Raw genomic sequence first — 14,592 nt, forward strand, 5'->3', positions numbered from 1 at the left:
TCGAAAATCGCTAGTTCTCGGCGATCATCCGCAGAGTCGGAGGTCGAGTCGCTGCGAGCTCCGGCGCTCGTCACTCTCGTTGAAGTTTCGCTTTGTCTATGTTCCTCTCTTTCTCTCGCCAAGTTTTGTTATCTTTCTCCCTCGTCTCCTTTCCTCCGCTTTCGTCGTTTCATGTCGAGTGATAGCGGCACTCGATCGAGATCATCTCCAACAAGTAGTGTAACTCTCCGTCGCGGCGGGGCTTAGTCGGTCGGTCGCTGTTTTCGACAGGTCGGAAGTTTCGCTTCACGCGGGTTTCCGTCTCTCCTACGACGCCAACACTCCTGTAGACGCTGGAAGTTCCACATGGGATTGATCAGGTGAATAAATTCCCCGGTTTCGCCCTGGGCTGCGTGTTCTCGGGCTGGATATCGCTGTATTCGCGGGCAATTCATTACTAGTTGAGGAGACCCGAATACAGGTTGGCGACTGGATGAAATGGATCCGACTCAAAAGCTCGCCCTTCGCCAAGTCAGGAGATTTAGCCGGATACGTTCCTTCAAGGAACTTCACGAGCGAACCTTGTCGACTCGCAGTCGAACTTCTACTGTCGGCTGTAGCGTGGATTTTCGAGATCTCCAAACGGATGTATCACGTCGGGACACGCGATGGTAGAAATCGGATTCCGCCGATCACCTCCACGCTGATTCTGAGGAGCGCGACAGATCTTGCGCGCATGATCGTCTACGGAGAGGTTTCATCCCGATTTCGACAAATGATTAGTATCTGACCCACATCCGTGAAGAATCGACTCCTCGACAACTCTCCATGAGTCTATGAGATACTGTGCTCATCGGAGGCGAGTTCAGGCCTGATTTCTGATTTTGTATTGAAGACCAGGAGCGAGACTGTCTTGAACGCCTTCATCGAACGGATTCGTGAGGTGGATAAACTGATCAAAGCCGTGGCGGATGAAGGATTCTCGGCTGCATTGGAAAGGGCGCGGACGTTGGATAGAGAACTGGAATCATACAATGGGGACAGGGAGGCGCTTCTCGAGGCGAAACCATTCTACGGAGTTCCGTTTTCGGTGAAAGAATCGGTCGCTGTCGATGGTAAGTAGGATTGGGTGAATTCGATCGCTGCGAGTCTCAGTCCGATCTTATGCTCTTACGCCATCGACGGCAAGACGCGAAAGACAACGTGATGACGTTCTCGACGCCCTATGGAACTTTCCCATTTTCCAGGTTTATGCAGCTGCATAGGACTCGTCGATCGTAAAGGGGAAACCTATCATGGCAGCGCCGATGTCGTGGAAGCGATGGAAGCGAGCGGTGCCATCGTTCTCTGCTCTTCCACAATACCGGAAGCCTCGATGTGGGTCGAGACCTCGAGCATACCACATGGCCGCACCAACAATCCATACGATCTCCACAGAACATGCGGTGGAAGCAGCGGTGCGATTATCTCGAGTTCAAAATTCCTTGTCCGTGAACTCAACGGGAACGAGAGTTTTCGAATCCGACGATTAGGGGCTCGACATAAAGAATCGAGGAGCTTCGTCAATCAACTGTACTTTGCAGGGGGAGAAGGGGCTCTTCTCGGTTCCGCGTGTTCTGTCATCGGTATAGGGACAGATCTCTCGGGATCCATACGGACGCCAGCGGCTTGGTGCGGGATATTCGGTCACAAACCTACCCAGGGCTGCGTGAGTCTACAAGGAACCCATCCCGTCCTGCCCGGACCTATCAAGGATTTTCCGTCTCCTGGTCCCATGACACGCTCCGCTGACGACCTTCTACCGATGTTGAAAGTTTTGAGCCGGAACGATGCTCGTCTCGGACTTGACAAAAAAGTTGATGTCTGCGATTTGAATGTGTTCTATGTAAGCTCGCTCTCGAGCGACTTTCGCAAAAGTTCCGCGGTGCAAATTGCTCTAAACGAGTTGTTGAACACAGGCTGCAAGCCCAGAGCGTTCGAATGTGGAGCATTTAAAAACTCGTTCGATTGGTGCTTCGCCCGCTTCGTGGACATCGGAACGGTTCCGCTTGATGAGGCCTTCCAGACCGGCGGCGTCAACGTATTCCTCCAACTGGCCGGGAAAATTCTCGGTGAGTCACAAAACTATATGTAGATCTCTTGTACTTGAATTCCCTCGTCTGGCCGACTTGATTGCTCGAGCGAGCCGTACCCGAGCGTAGCTTTGAGAATGGAATCTCAGATTAGACTCGAGGTGAATTCTTCACCGCGATGAATTCTGCATTCGATCACTCGGTGCCGATTCCCTTTTCCCGAATAAATGAGCAGAGCCTGATGGATGTTTGAAGGATCCCTTCCGGGAACATGGGGAGATCATGAGACCTACAATCGATCTGCCGACATTTCTCGCACTGTGAGCAGAGGAAACTCCGAGGCCCAATCGAATGGCCCGAAGCTTGGGAAATTCCCAGGAGCATCGATTAAATACAGGATGCCTCGGTCGGAGGGGCAGCGTTTCCATAATGAGATAATGATCTACCCTCGATCCAGGGCTGTCGAAGTTCACGGTTTACGCCCCGCTCGTCTCGGCATTGGAGAAACACTATAGATCCCATAGCCGCGCCAAACATAAGGAAGATTTACGCGAGCTTGACGCATTCGGGAAACAGGTCGAGGGGTTGCTAGGCCGAGATGGAGTTCTCGTACTGCCAGCCCAATGGACTTCTGCTCCCTTCCATCATGGGGTTGGTAACATTCAGTCTGACATATGTAGCTCACGCAGTCCAATGTCGTCGACAGAAAGCCTCCTTAGGGTCTAGCTAGCGACAAACGCAGAAGGACGAACGGCATATCTGGACTCCTTGTACTTTCCGTATGAAATATTCACGTCGCCGTCGGGAAGTGCAGGAGGAGAATATTCTCGGAGGAGACGAGGGATCCCGACGCCGATACTCGACTCACTCAATCAGTTTACATATCTTCTTTGCAGACGTATCTGTCACCGAAGCGGTATTTCTCCTATCCTGCAATCTGGAACATTCTCAATTTGCCGGCGACCGTATGTCCGGTCGGCTTGACGCAGGATGGTTTACCTGAGGCCGTGATGCTAGTGGCGGGACGTTTCCAAGACAGATTGTGTCTTGCGGTCGCGCGTTATCTCGAGAGCTCGCTCGGTGGGTGGCGTCCCCCGTGCGATATACTTCCGGGTTCTCAGTCGGAATGAATTCCCACGGGTCCTCTGCGTATTCGGTCGCGAAGAGAAGAGGAGGGACGGAGTGAACCGACTGACGATACATATGACAACGTGGTGTCCGTTGGAGCTTGAGTTCGCCGCCCGATACTCAGAATTCAGAGCATTGTCACAACACCCATCGCGCAACGATGTTTCTTTCAACATTGTCCCGGAAGGAGTTTGATGGACATCGAATCAATATTAAAACATACCGAGCTCGGTTCCTCCGCTCGCTCCCACGATTTCGACAAGTTTCTCGGTTCTCTCCCACTCAAGCTCCCGAGAGTCGTCCGGAGGGCGCAAGCAGGGAACAAACAACAACGGCTGGAGACCGGACGACGTCTCATGGGGGAGACAACATTAGCAATAATGAAGTTTGAAGACATTCATCCACACCCCTGATTCGCAGATTATGCAAAATTACGCCAGGGAGATTGTTGATGGTTGCGAGATGCAGAACGGCGGCGGCTCTTCAAATCGAGATCAAGAAGTCTTGGATGCTGCGAGGAGGGACGCTGCGAGGGACGTCAGGAATGAATAACAGGGGTCAGATAATAGGAACAAAGGGCAGGCGAGCCGGGGGAACGTGGCACTCGGCGAGTGAGCTGACTGAAGGGCCGATTTTCTAGGGGAGCAGCACATCGAGTAATGTCGTTAGCAGCGCCTCCGACCGTCCCTTGTAAAGCTAATCTGGAGGACAGACCGACCGATGGACTGACAAACGGGCGGGCAGGACGGCGAGCGAGCGAACGGACGGACAGGCAGGGATACACTCACACTTACGCACGCAGTCAGGCAGAGCGTGGTACACAGACAGACGGACGCACGCACACACGCGAGCAAGCACGCACGCCAATGAGTTAAAGTCGTTAAGACAACTTTAAATTACGTTAGAAGCTCAAGGGACGATTCGGAGAAAGTCACAGCAACGTTCTTTGATGTGTCCTGCGCTCTTGGACTGGCGATCCGAGTTCACGTCTCTCTCGGCCGACATCGAGCTGGTCACTCAGGACAGGGCTCCGAAGGTTCGGTTTGATCTCTACCGTTCCACTAAACCAATTCACCCGATAATTCCGCGACGTCGAACAACAAATCAGTCTGCGAGCGCGAACCAAACTCGTGATCGAGGCTGGACGTGTTTCTCCTAATCTACGTAGAGTTCGGATCTCGAGTAAACCAGCCCGAGTTCACTGTGCGAGCCTCGATATTTCCAGCCGCTTGCCGCGACAAATCGACAGCATGCCGCACCTCAAGACCGCGGGAAGTTAATTCGGAGAAAACGACAAGAATTCTCTCCCCCTCCCCCCCCCCACCGAACTCGACAGGAATCTGCGTTGACAAGCTGCGGATGATTACCGCTCATAAATCAAGTGATTCAACACGTGGTCAGGGGGGAATTCCGAGAGACGTCGATGATGGTATCCCTGCACGACGGCCGCAGAGAAATGTGAGTGCTCGGCCTGGCCACCGGTATGGTGATGTTCGCGAGAAAAGAAATTGCTGCGCCCGCTTTAACCTGACTGTGGCGCTGAGAACAGGCCAACGTATGTACGTACGCACAGACAAGGCATCTAGCTGGCCGGCCGGCCGGCCGGCCAGCCTGCCTGCCACCCAGCGTGTGGGTAATGAATCTACACCAGCTGGACGGCAGAAAACGCGTTTTTAGAGGCAAGTTTCAACCGCACCAGCCAGCCTGATCTAGCAACCGAACAAGCCGACCAAGGCTCGAACGTACGGCCATTGCAGTTCCGGGACGATCTCCCTCCGCGTCGCGAAGCCTAAAGATAGATAGCTATTGCGGGAGCTGCAGCTCGAAGCGACTCTGCAGCGCCAGACGTTGCCGTAGTTAGACAGGGAACATATCGAAACGGCGAATTTGAGGTTTTATCAAAGCGGGCGCTTAGCTGGTGCCACGCACGGTCATTCTTTGGGTGGAGAGGGGATAACTTATTGCGACTAATGAGGGGGGAGTTCGCGCCACCGAGGAACGGTAGCTTTTCTCAATCGACCTGCTATCGTAGTAATGCAAATCAAAAGCAGCGAGATATACCCAGGAGGTGGAAAAGCCGGGGGATCAAGCCGCTAAGAAATAGAACTCCAAGTGGAGAATCGACCGGGCGACGATTCGTGGTCAAACCACCACGATGGTCTGGATGGTCGGCGGTTCTGGGCTACGGGAAGTCTCAAGAGGCCCCGGAAGCGCGCGAAAGGGGAGGCTAAGACAGGCAACGGTAAAGTGGAATTCCGTTTAAAGGCAAACGAAGTCCCGGACTGACGTGCCCGTTCGCGGGTCCGGTCCTCTTTCCGTTTGTCTATACGTCTGCTCGTCAAAGCTTGGAAGGAAAAGAAGAGGGATAGGACGACAGATATATAGTACAGAGGGGAACCGACGGAAGGAACAGATGTGGACGAACGCTCACTGTGTCGCTCGGTTGGTCTGACAGTCATTGAGCGACCTTTGGCTCGTCGTTTGACAGACCAGATTCTACACTACAGCGTTTGGAAACTCTAGGCTTGCGCGCGCGCTGCAGATTCCTCCTTTTCTCCCTTTGAGAGCAGCGACAGTATAGCGACGGCGACTGTGAGCTGAACGGGCCTAGGAAGAGGTATTGACATCAAAAGAAGACTCGTTAGTTGCTCGCACAGAAATGACATGGAGCCAAACAATCGGATTGTGTCTGTTACGTTACCGACCGCCAAACAAGGAACGCACAACAGCCACGACGTATTAGTTCGACTGACTCAATGCCATCTCGGCTGACCCTCGTGGTCAGCCGACATTGATTATTGGCAGCCGTTTCAAAGCAAAACTATTGTTCGCCTCGCTTATTTTAGAGAAGAAATGGCCCGCTCCGGGAACGGGGGACAGAGAGGGAGCGAGGCTGCGGGAAAGAGTTCGGGGCGGCTCCAGCAGGACGGCAGCGGCCAGGCTGCAGGAATCGGTCGTAGCCTCAGCAAGCGAGCGGATCGTGGTCGGTGGAGGAAGACATCGCTGCGATCACAAAGGAAGCAATCAGAAGCTCTTCCCGTAGGAAAAGGATGAGTTGGACGATACGAGACAGCTCACGCGACCTGAATGAGAAAGTGTTTAAATTTAAATCGTGAAGCTCCACGTTCTTCTACGCCGGCTCATTCGTTCGCTGAGCCGTCCGCTCGTGCGAACGCGACGCCGCGATGCCAGCACCCTATTCAATCTCTAGACTTCGTTTCCTACGGTCCTGACGTCGAAGTCGTCCTCGTATTCTTCTCAGCTACAAGCTATTGCTTGGGAATCAGTCGGCGCGCGATCCGGAGACCGGATGGACGACCAGCCGGCCGGGCATCGAATTCGCATCGAATTCAAAAATCCGAGCTCTTGATTTCCGATTCCCCTCGTGAATCATTGATCGTTAGCGAAATCCTCGGACTATTCCATCGTATGTTAGTGGCGCATTCAGTCGAAGCGGCTTTGGCCTTCGGGATAAAAGAAACGAGTTTATTCCCTTCGCTTCTGTCCATTATTTCGATTGAAAGCGCTTTTAACTCGCTCCGTCGAGTCCACTAGCGCAGCGGAGACGCGTCGGCAGATCCACTTTTGGGCAGCGCGGAATCACAATTCCCGTGAGTCTCAAGAGTACAGATCAGAGGGAGGGCGTTCGGAGGGACTCTCATGGGAACAGTCTTGGTCTCGACGGACGGATTTCGTCGGATCTTCGTTGTGCTCCTCCATGTGGATTATAGTGCGTGACTTCAGATTCTCGTATCGGTCCTGTAAGTGACTTCGCCTCACGGAAATTCTCTCGAGAATAAATGCTACAAGAGCAGATCCACGGGCCAAGAATAATATGCATTCTTGTTGAGGGTCTCCCATCGATAACTTTTTCCTCTCCCTCTATGGGACACTGTCGAGGACCTGCCGATGTTGGAGCACTTGATGTACCTAGTTCCACTCGTCGCAGTCGCGTTCACGGTCGTCGTAGGTCGTCCTCATGAAGCCGAGGCATAATTTGTCCCTGACTTCAAAATGTCCTCAGACTTTTTCGGCCGCTGCGGTCTTCGCACTGGCTCGGAACAGGGCGCAGAATGGAACAGAGTAGAATCTCATTAGTCAAACAACGGAGCCCGCGACTCTCTATTTTATCCCGCATAAACTAACTTCCCTCCTAGATTTAGATCTAAGTCGGGCGAACTTTGCCCCTCGCAGAGAACGGCTGGACGTCTCTACGAGCGGATAGATGAGCAGCCCGGGTCGCGCGCGGCTCAGCGCGCAGACCTCGCTCTCGACATGGTCTTCAAAACCTAGCGAAGCTTTCGATGAGCAAGAAGCTCTCCTGGGTACCGGATCAGAGTTCGTCGAGCTCTCCCAATCGTGGAATCGTGGTCACGAGCACCGAATCACGTTCGTTCCGACAATCGTCCTCGATGAATGAAGAGGGAAAGATTGCGGTGCAAAAACGGAGACCGCGTTGCATTTGCAACATCCGGGCGAAGTTTTATCCAGATCCTCTTCCTGAATGCCACGGTTTCTTCTCGCCCTTCGTTCCCTCGTTCTCTTGAAACTTAGGTGAACTAAGAGTTTTTGCAGCTCAGCAGCTCTCGATAATTAAGGCTAATTGCAGTTATTCAAATAAAACAACACCTAAAAACCCGAGCACCTGGAGGCATGGAGGGTGCTTGCCGGAGACTCGCCGCAGCGGAAAGCAGCACGCAGGTTTGCTTTACTGCGCCAAGTGCTGCTTGCCACCAATCCCTAGGAATGTTCCTCTCCTGCCGAAAGTTCTTCGTCACGCCAGCTCGTTAAGACGATCACCGAATCTCCTGCAAAACTCCAGATGCCGAGCTCTTGTGCTCAAAGCTGGGGATTCGGCTCGAAGCTCGGATCCTTGGTAGCGGAATGCGAGAGAACGGAAGAAGATAGATTCGTCTCAACAACTCCCGGCCACCGCCGATATGACAATGTCGATATGAAAAAGTTTCTGTCCCCGTGGCCATTTTTGTAAATTTGGTCGTGGTGCCTCGCGACCGGAGACAGCCGCCGAGCTACGCACAGTATTAATGTTTGACTGAAACGGATTGCAAATCTCCTGAGGTTAAGAGCGTTGGATGAAAACAAATTTGAGAAGCCACACGCGAGGGATAGGATGAACGCAGCTGGGTCGAGAGCGAGACGAGGAGACACGCGCGAGCGGACGGAAGAACGTCGCAAGAATGGAGGAGAGAGAAAGCACCGTCGAGGATAAGTCCGACAGGATCCGCTTTGTTGGTGAAATATCGCTGCATTTGGATGATTAGATTCGTTGTGGCTCTGACGTCGCACGGTCGACGCGGCTACCAGCACCGCCGCCGCGTCGTCGTCGTCTCGATCCCTTATGTCGTCCTCAAGTCATAACTGGAGCTCTTGCGTGCCCCCTCGCCGCTCGAATGTCCTGCCCCTGACGACGACGGGAGCGCTTATTCCTCCGGTCTCTTCTATTCCGTTGAGAAACGATCTCTCCATATTTTATCCCGAGCGACAAGCACGCGTTGGTGGGGTGGCAGCACGGCTCTTCGTGACGTTCGTGGAGAATCTCGTCGCGGTGGTCAGCGCTCGGAGGGAGAAAGGGACATGTAAATGAGGTAGAGGCTCGGGTGAATTGTCTCCGGACCTGTCTCGAACGGACTCCGACATCGTGAACCCCAGCGAAATCCGTGACGATGGGACTCGCCAAACCCTGCGTCCCTTGAATAATGTACAGAAGGAGGAAGTGACCAGTGTAGCTCTCGAGCACAAGGAACATGAGCAGGGAGCAGTTTACTGTACGATGCGGGAGAATGGGGGATCGCTTGGGTGGAAAGCGGAACATCCTCCCGATGAAACTTTAACTCTACCAGTCCTCTGGGTAAATATTAATGTTCAGCAACAAGCAATCCTTGAGTCGCAGAACGGGGGAAAACGAAAGATAATCCTCGTCCTCCGGCTCAGCTAATCGAATCGTTCGCGGCCAGCGAAACTCGGCGGAGTTTCCCCAGCGTCCCTGACGATGCACGCAGCGATTCGCGGCCGAATTCGATTCGCATGGCATGGCGTACTCCGCAGGAAATTAATCGAAAGTTCCGTGTGTCGGACGTCGTGACTTGCGACGACCGTTTCGGAACGAAACGCTTCCGAACGACCGCCGCCTGGCTAGAACTTCGACAAGCTGAGCACTCTCTGCATGACTCGCCCCGACGTCTCCAGATCACGGAGCTAATCTGCGGTCTCTGGCGTGCGGTGTGTTGTCTCGAAATCACGACAGTGACATGTTAAATTGACATTTGGAGAACTTTAAGGCAGCCTCGGTCCCCCGAGGTACGGGCGTCTCTTCTGTTGCTGCAGCGCCACACGACAACTTCAAACACCGCCGCCCATCATTGCCTCTCACTCGCGTTGCCGGAGTTTCCTTCTCACTGCTCCCTCCCTCCGATCCGGAAGAATTCTGTGACCAGCCAGACGGGCTAGGTCCTAACTTGCAGAGGCGTCGATGAATACAAAACAGAAGAGACGTTCTGGACGCACGGAGTCGGTCCCCACCGTTTTCCGGAAACGGACCCGCTCTATCCGACGAGGATTGAGTTCTCTCCCAGCAGTGATGATTATTCTTGAGCCGGAATGAGTTCGTCCACGCGCAGGAAAGGCTTGTACGCAGCACGCGTTCGAGCCAAGGCGGCTCCGGGAACTTCGCTCGATAGAAAGCTCGAAGTGGCCTCCTTCGCCCTGTCTCCCCTAGCACGGCACGCAATGACAATATCCTTCATCAAGTAAAAAGCGCCCTTTCGAGAACTTTCGTCTCCGCTGCATCCAGATAAAAATGAGAATGCTCGGAGCCGGTTGTACCCCTCTAATGATGAGTATTCAGGACACGGCATACAACAGAGGCAGAGCTCGCACAGAAGAGATGGGGAAAGAAACGCGCGCGGACTGTCAAGAAAGGGGATCTCTGATCCGATAGCTCGCTAATTCGGGGATTCATCCACCTTATTAGGGTCGACACAACGCTTTCCGGAATGCCTTCCGCGTATCTTCCCAAGGCTCATGAATCCATGAACTCACGAGGCGGAATCGCTCCTCGAAGCTGCTCCTTGGCGGGGAAGGTGAACTCTGCGATCCAAGCTCAAGTTACCGATCATCGTCGGTCGATGAGAGGAGCGAAAAAGCAAGAAAAGCGATCTCATTTCGCTCAAGTCCATTTGAACCTCGATCTGGCCAACACGGGAGGCATGTCGTGAGCCGAGGCAGCACATAGGGGCATGACATGGGAGAGCATAGCCCGCGTGGACGAGGAGCGAGGTTGTGAAACGAGTCCTGCTTAATTCTGCCCACCAGCCCGCGGAGCCGGAAGGTCTCAACAGCGGGGAAGGAGGAAGGACAAAAAATTTCGGTACCCTGATGTACAACTTGACTTGCCGACCCGATCGACTCCTCTAGCTAGCTCATCCTCTGAATCACCCTGTGGCTTTCCAATCGAGACCGACAACTTGATTGAGAATGTCCCGTAAGCACAGTCAGTTGCGGATCCAGGAGGGGGGGGGGGACATGAGGCGACCGCCCCTACCTCACGCCTTCTTCCCGCCTATGTACTTCCCATGTTGAAAGAACGTTCAGGTATCAATCCGCACCCACCCAAAGACGTTGACCCCCCCTCGCAGAAATGCTGGATCCGCCACTGTTCCCATTCTACTGCTAACCGTCCACAATGCTGTCCAACTCTCTGCACGACGCCCGAGTCTCATGCAGAGAAAGGGAATTCGCGAAGACTCGAATCCTCTCTCAGGCTCGTCTCAATCGGGCTTCTCAATGATGATCGCACAAAACTATCCGCTCAGGTTTATGAAAGAATCCTGCTCCCTGGGCCTTTGGCAAATGTCTCGAATCCCTACAGATACATCAAGCGGATTCACTCGGATCAACCCGTTATCCCCGTGCGGAAAGATCTTATACTTCGGTTCTTCAACTTGCGAGAAGATCTGACGAGGCAACCTCCTTTCTTCTACTAGCTAGGTAGCGGCGTCAGAGGACGACGCTCTACGCTTGAGTGAAGACGCCAGACCGGGCCTCACCGAGACATCAGCCGCATCGATACCGCCATCGACGAGCGATTTGAATTTCCAGAAAGTAACCGTAACCAACCGGTTCCGGCTCGGGGCAAAGTTTGTGTTGTGTCAGAAGAGCAACGCTCGTTGCTAGAGCTTCGCATTTGTGATTCGTGCGTGGACTTCTGTCGAACGGAATGCTGATCGAGGTTCAACTCAATTTGGAGGGGTGAGTTTAGGATTCTCGATCGTTGGTTCAACCTGTTGATCGTGGGGATGAGCGCGTTTCAGACGCGAACATCTTTCGCGGACTCCTGGAGATTCGTGAGCGGCCAACCATGGATTTGAGCTCTCGTTCGGAGCCATGTATGACATCCCCGCCTTAAGATTGTCAGAGCTCTCAATCGCCAGGTTGCTCCGAGTCCGGGAGCATAATCGGTTTTATTGGTCATGGATTCATTTCCAATCGAAACATACATTGAAGAAGTCAGAATCATGATTGACCTCGTAAGCTGCCGGCTTCCAGAGAGGAAATTGGAAGTTCTGGGTTGTTCATGACCTTCCCTTCATTCCAGCTGTTCCAAGTCACGCTTCGATGCAGAGTACATCAAAGAGCTCGTCGGAAGTTTCGTTGAAGAACGTCTCCCGTTCGAGAGAGTAGAGGAATTCGTGGGCACGAAGCTCCATGAAGTGGTCGATAAAATCGTGACGGATGACTCGGATGTTTCGGAAAAATTGGTAGATACTCCTCCGGTCAATATTTCAGAAGATCGAACTCTCGGTTTCCCATCTCCGTTGGACCTCTCCTTCGAATAACCGGTATTCTTTTTCAGAAATATTACTTCTACTTCCTCAACAATGATGGGTACGGCACCGAATTCGTCGAAGTGGACTCAACGAACGAGAACGCCGCTCAGATCCTGACACTTCCATGCTCAGAATTAGAAGGGATCTGGGAAAATCTTCATTTTGAAAGCGATGTTAAAAATAGGGTGAGAGATGCATACTCGGCGTCCGGGAGAACAGCCGCATACGCGATGAGCTCTATCATCGCTCCTGTCCTTTTCATGACAATCACAGCGGACCCAGAATCAAGCTAATAGTATCCAATTCTTTCAGCTCTTATCGTATGCCTCGAAAACGGTGCTCTTCTCGGACATGAAAGTCGACCAAAACATCATCTCCTTGAATAAAGTGATACTCCTGCACGGACCTCCAGGAACCGGGAAGACATCTCTATGCCGGGGAATAGCACAAAAGCTGGCGAAGAAGTTCTCAGAGACTTTCGAGCACAAATACTTCGTCGAGATCAACGCTCATTCTTTGTTCAGTAAATACTTCTCTGAAAGCGGTAAACTAGTCCAGCAGATGTTCGACAAGATCTCGTATATCGCTAGCGATCGAACAGCTCTTGTCTGTCTCTTAATCGATGAGGTGGAATCACTGGCGCATTCGAGGGCAGCTGCGGCTTCCGGGAACGAGCCATCTGACTCCATCAGAGTGGTGAACGCTCTTCTTACCCAGCTCGACAAACTCAAATCGTAAGCTATTTACCGCTGAATTCTGCCGACTATCCTCTGATTCCTCGATCCCTGGTACGGGAATCAGTTTTCTCGAGATTCTGATCCCTTGAGCGTATGCGACCCCTTGCCGTCATATTTCAGATTGCCCAATGTCTTGATCTTCACCACATCGAACGTTGAATCGACAATCGATGGAGCCTTTGTTGATAGAGCTGACCTCTGCCTCTACATCGGGCATCCTTCTTCGGGAGCCATCTCGAAGATATACGCTTCCTGTGTCGAGGAGTTGATCAAGGTCAGCAGTAGATTCTGATTTTGAGTATGCTTTTGAACGGAACCCAGGCATCATAGACATATCGATATTCCGAGAACAGATCGAGCAAAGGAGCGCCATTTTCGATTGCAGAGAAAGCTCCTAGAGAAAGCCCCCTTCGGGGAGGGATCGGACCTCGCACCCATCTGGAACGATTGTGTTCGACTCTCTGGGGGACTCAGCGGGAGATGTCTACGAAAGCTACCTCTCCTGGCCTACGTCGAAGGAGACCAATCGATGAAGGCTTTCATGGAGTCCTTCCTGAAATTGATCAAAGCCAAGGCTGCCGAGAAAAAACTGTCCCAAACCCACCACATGTTTCAGTCCATAAGTCTCGTATAATGATGCTAAATTCGTTCGCCGATCATTAATGGATCAGCATCAGAAACCTGTTTAATCTCGATTCCTTGATCGGGCACGATCTCTGGTCTGATGCTGACCCATGCGGTCGAAAAAAGCTCACTAATGCTCTCTCCCGTGCCAACTGACTGCTGTACATATATCAGCGAGGAAACTTTCTACAAAATAAATGAATGTCGTGCTACGGCCGAATATTGTTTTGTCCTCGACCATCCTGATTCCTCTCTGTCCGAACGCGAGATGAATTCTTCTCCCGAACCGACCTCGGAGCTCCTGGATTTCAGGGTGAGAACGACGATGGGGATTTTCCGCCTGGGGACACGATATCTGGGCCTCCCCGGAGATCTCAGGTGGCCCTGGATCTCGAAACTCCGAGCCCTTCGCACCAATCCTGGAGAAGATTCTCTGCAGAACTTTCTGGAGTCCCCCATGCCTTTCACTTCATTTCAGTCAGCATCGTTCTGCATCGGATGTCCGGAGAAGGACCACCCGAACGCTTGAAAAATGGCCAGAATAGAGATTCCGAATGGTGTTTGCGAAGATGGGAACATTATACGCTCAACTAGAACGAGCATCATGCTTCTATCGATCGCTCATGTAGTGTAGTACAGACTTTCTAGATCTACATAAATGAGACGTTGAGCTACCTGATGCCTAAGCCTCATAGGGTGGAAAATGTTCCCGTGGCTCCAGTGTATCTCCAGAAGTTCGCTTCGGAAGCTAAATATGGCTGGTGTAGATCCCTGCCCTCATTCTGCTGGAAACTCAATATTGCGGCCTCTCTGGATGGCCAGGTCCCAGAGATCTGAGCAACTGATGGGCCTGTTGATTCGCGCTTCCAGACAGGGCTGATTGTCATTCCCGAGCACGGGAGGAGACGTTGAAATTGAGGTAGTGAATTGAAACGTGCATGACGCGTGCATTCTCAAAACATCTGGGTAGGTAATCGAGCACCCTTTCGGAGTATAGCACCCACCCTATTCACTAGATCTGTTCCTAAGCAACGCCTAAGTGGGGATGAAGGACGAACGTTGTGTCTGAAAGTCCGAGCTGCTGCTCTGTTTCTTGATACGTAATCCCTCGGAGCTCCTGAGCTTTTCTGGTCCCAAGCTCTCTCGCGGAACCCGTGATCGGACAGTCCGAGTTCGGCATCTAGCTCCCCTCCAATCTTTAGTTTC

At 52.5% G+C, this 14,592-nt stretch overlaps 2 protein-coding genes across 2 annotated transcripts; both read left to right on the forward strand.

Annotated features, from left to right (window-relative positions):
- The first annotated feature begins 625 nt into the window (after positions 1–625).
- LOC100902469 (fatty-acid amide hydrolase 2-A) lies at positions 626–3,181 on the forward strand. The gene is made up of 6 exons (XM_029112522.1): positions 626–733; positions 875–1,094; positions 1,227–1,436; positions 1,563–2,090; positions 2,509–2,702; positions 2,948–3,181. Exons 1-6 carry the CDS (start codon positions 626–628, stop codon positions 3,179–3,181), a joined length of 1,494 nt encoding a protein of 497 aa, XP_028968355.1.
- An 8,208-nt stretch (positions 3,182–11,389) lies between these two features.
- On the forward strand, positions 11,390–13,595 carry pch2 (pachytene checkpoint 2 protein). The gene is made up of 6 exons (XM_018640940.1): positions 11,390–11,447; positions 11,794–11,956; positions 12,052–12,210; positions 12,338–12,759; positions 12,883–13,036; positions 13,148–13,595. The coding sequence occupies exons 1-6, from the start codon at positions 11,416–11,418 to the stop codon at positions 13,394–13,396; spliced, it is 1,179 nt and encodes a 392-aa protein (XP_018496456.1). The 5' UTR covers positions 11,390–11,415; the 3' UTR covers positions 13,397–13,595.
- Positions 13,596–14,592: the final 997 nt, after the last annotated feature.

Source organism: Galendromus occidentalis, unplaced genomic scaffold, assembly GCF_000255335.2.
Source record: "Galendromus occidentalis unplaced genomic scaffold, Mocc_1.1 scf7180000077512, whole genome shotgun sequence".
In the NCBI taxonomy this organism is placed as follows: Eukaryota; Metazoa; Arthropoda; class Arachnida; order Mesostigmata; family Phytoseiidae; genus Galendromus; species Galendromus occidentalis.

Coding starts and splice junctions, on each gene's coding strand:
- LOC100902469 (XM_029112522.1), top strand. CDS start 626: ATGTATCACGTCGGGACACGCGATGGTAGAAATCGGATTCCGCCGATC. Junction 734..874: donor GCATGATCGTCTACGGAGAG/GTTTCATCCCGA, acceptor TTTGTATTGAAG/ACCAGGAGCGAGACTGTCTT. Junction 2,091..2,508: donor ACTGGCCGGGAAAATTCTCG/GTGAGTCACAAA, acceptor CCCTCGATCCAG/GGCTGTCGAAGTTCACGGTT.
- pch2 (XM_018640940.1), top strand. CDS start 11,416: ATGCTGATCGAGGTTCAACTCAATTTGGAGGG. Junction 11,957..12,051: donor CGGATGTTTCGGAAAAATTG/GTAGATACTCCT, acceptor ATTCTTTTTCAG/AAATATTACTTCTACTTCCT. Junction 13,037..13,147: donor GTGTCGAGGAGTTGATCAAG/GTCAGCAGTAGA, acceptor TTTCGATTGCAG/AGAAAGCTCCTAGAGAAAGC.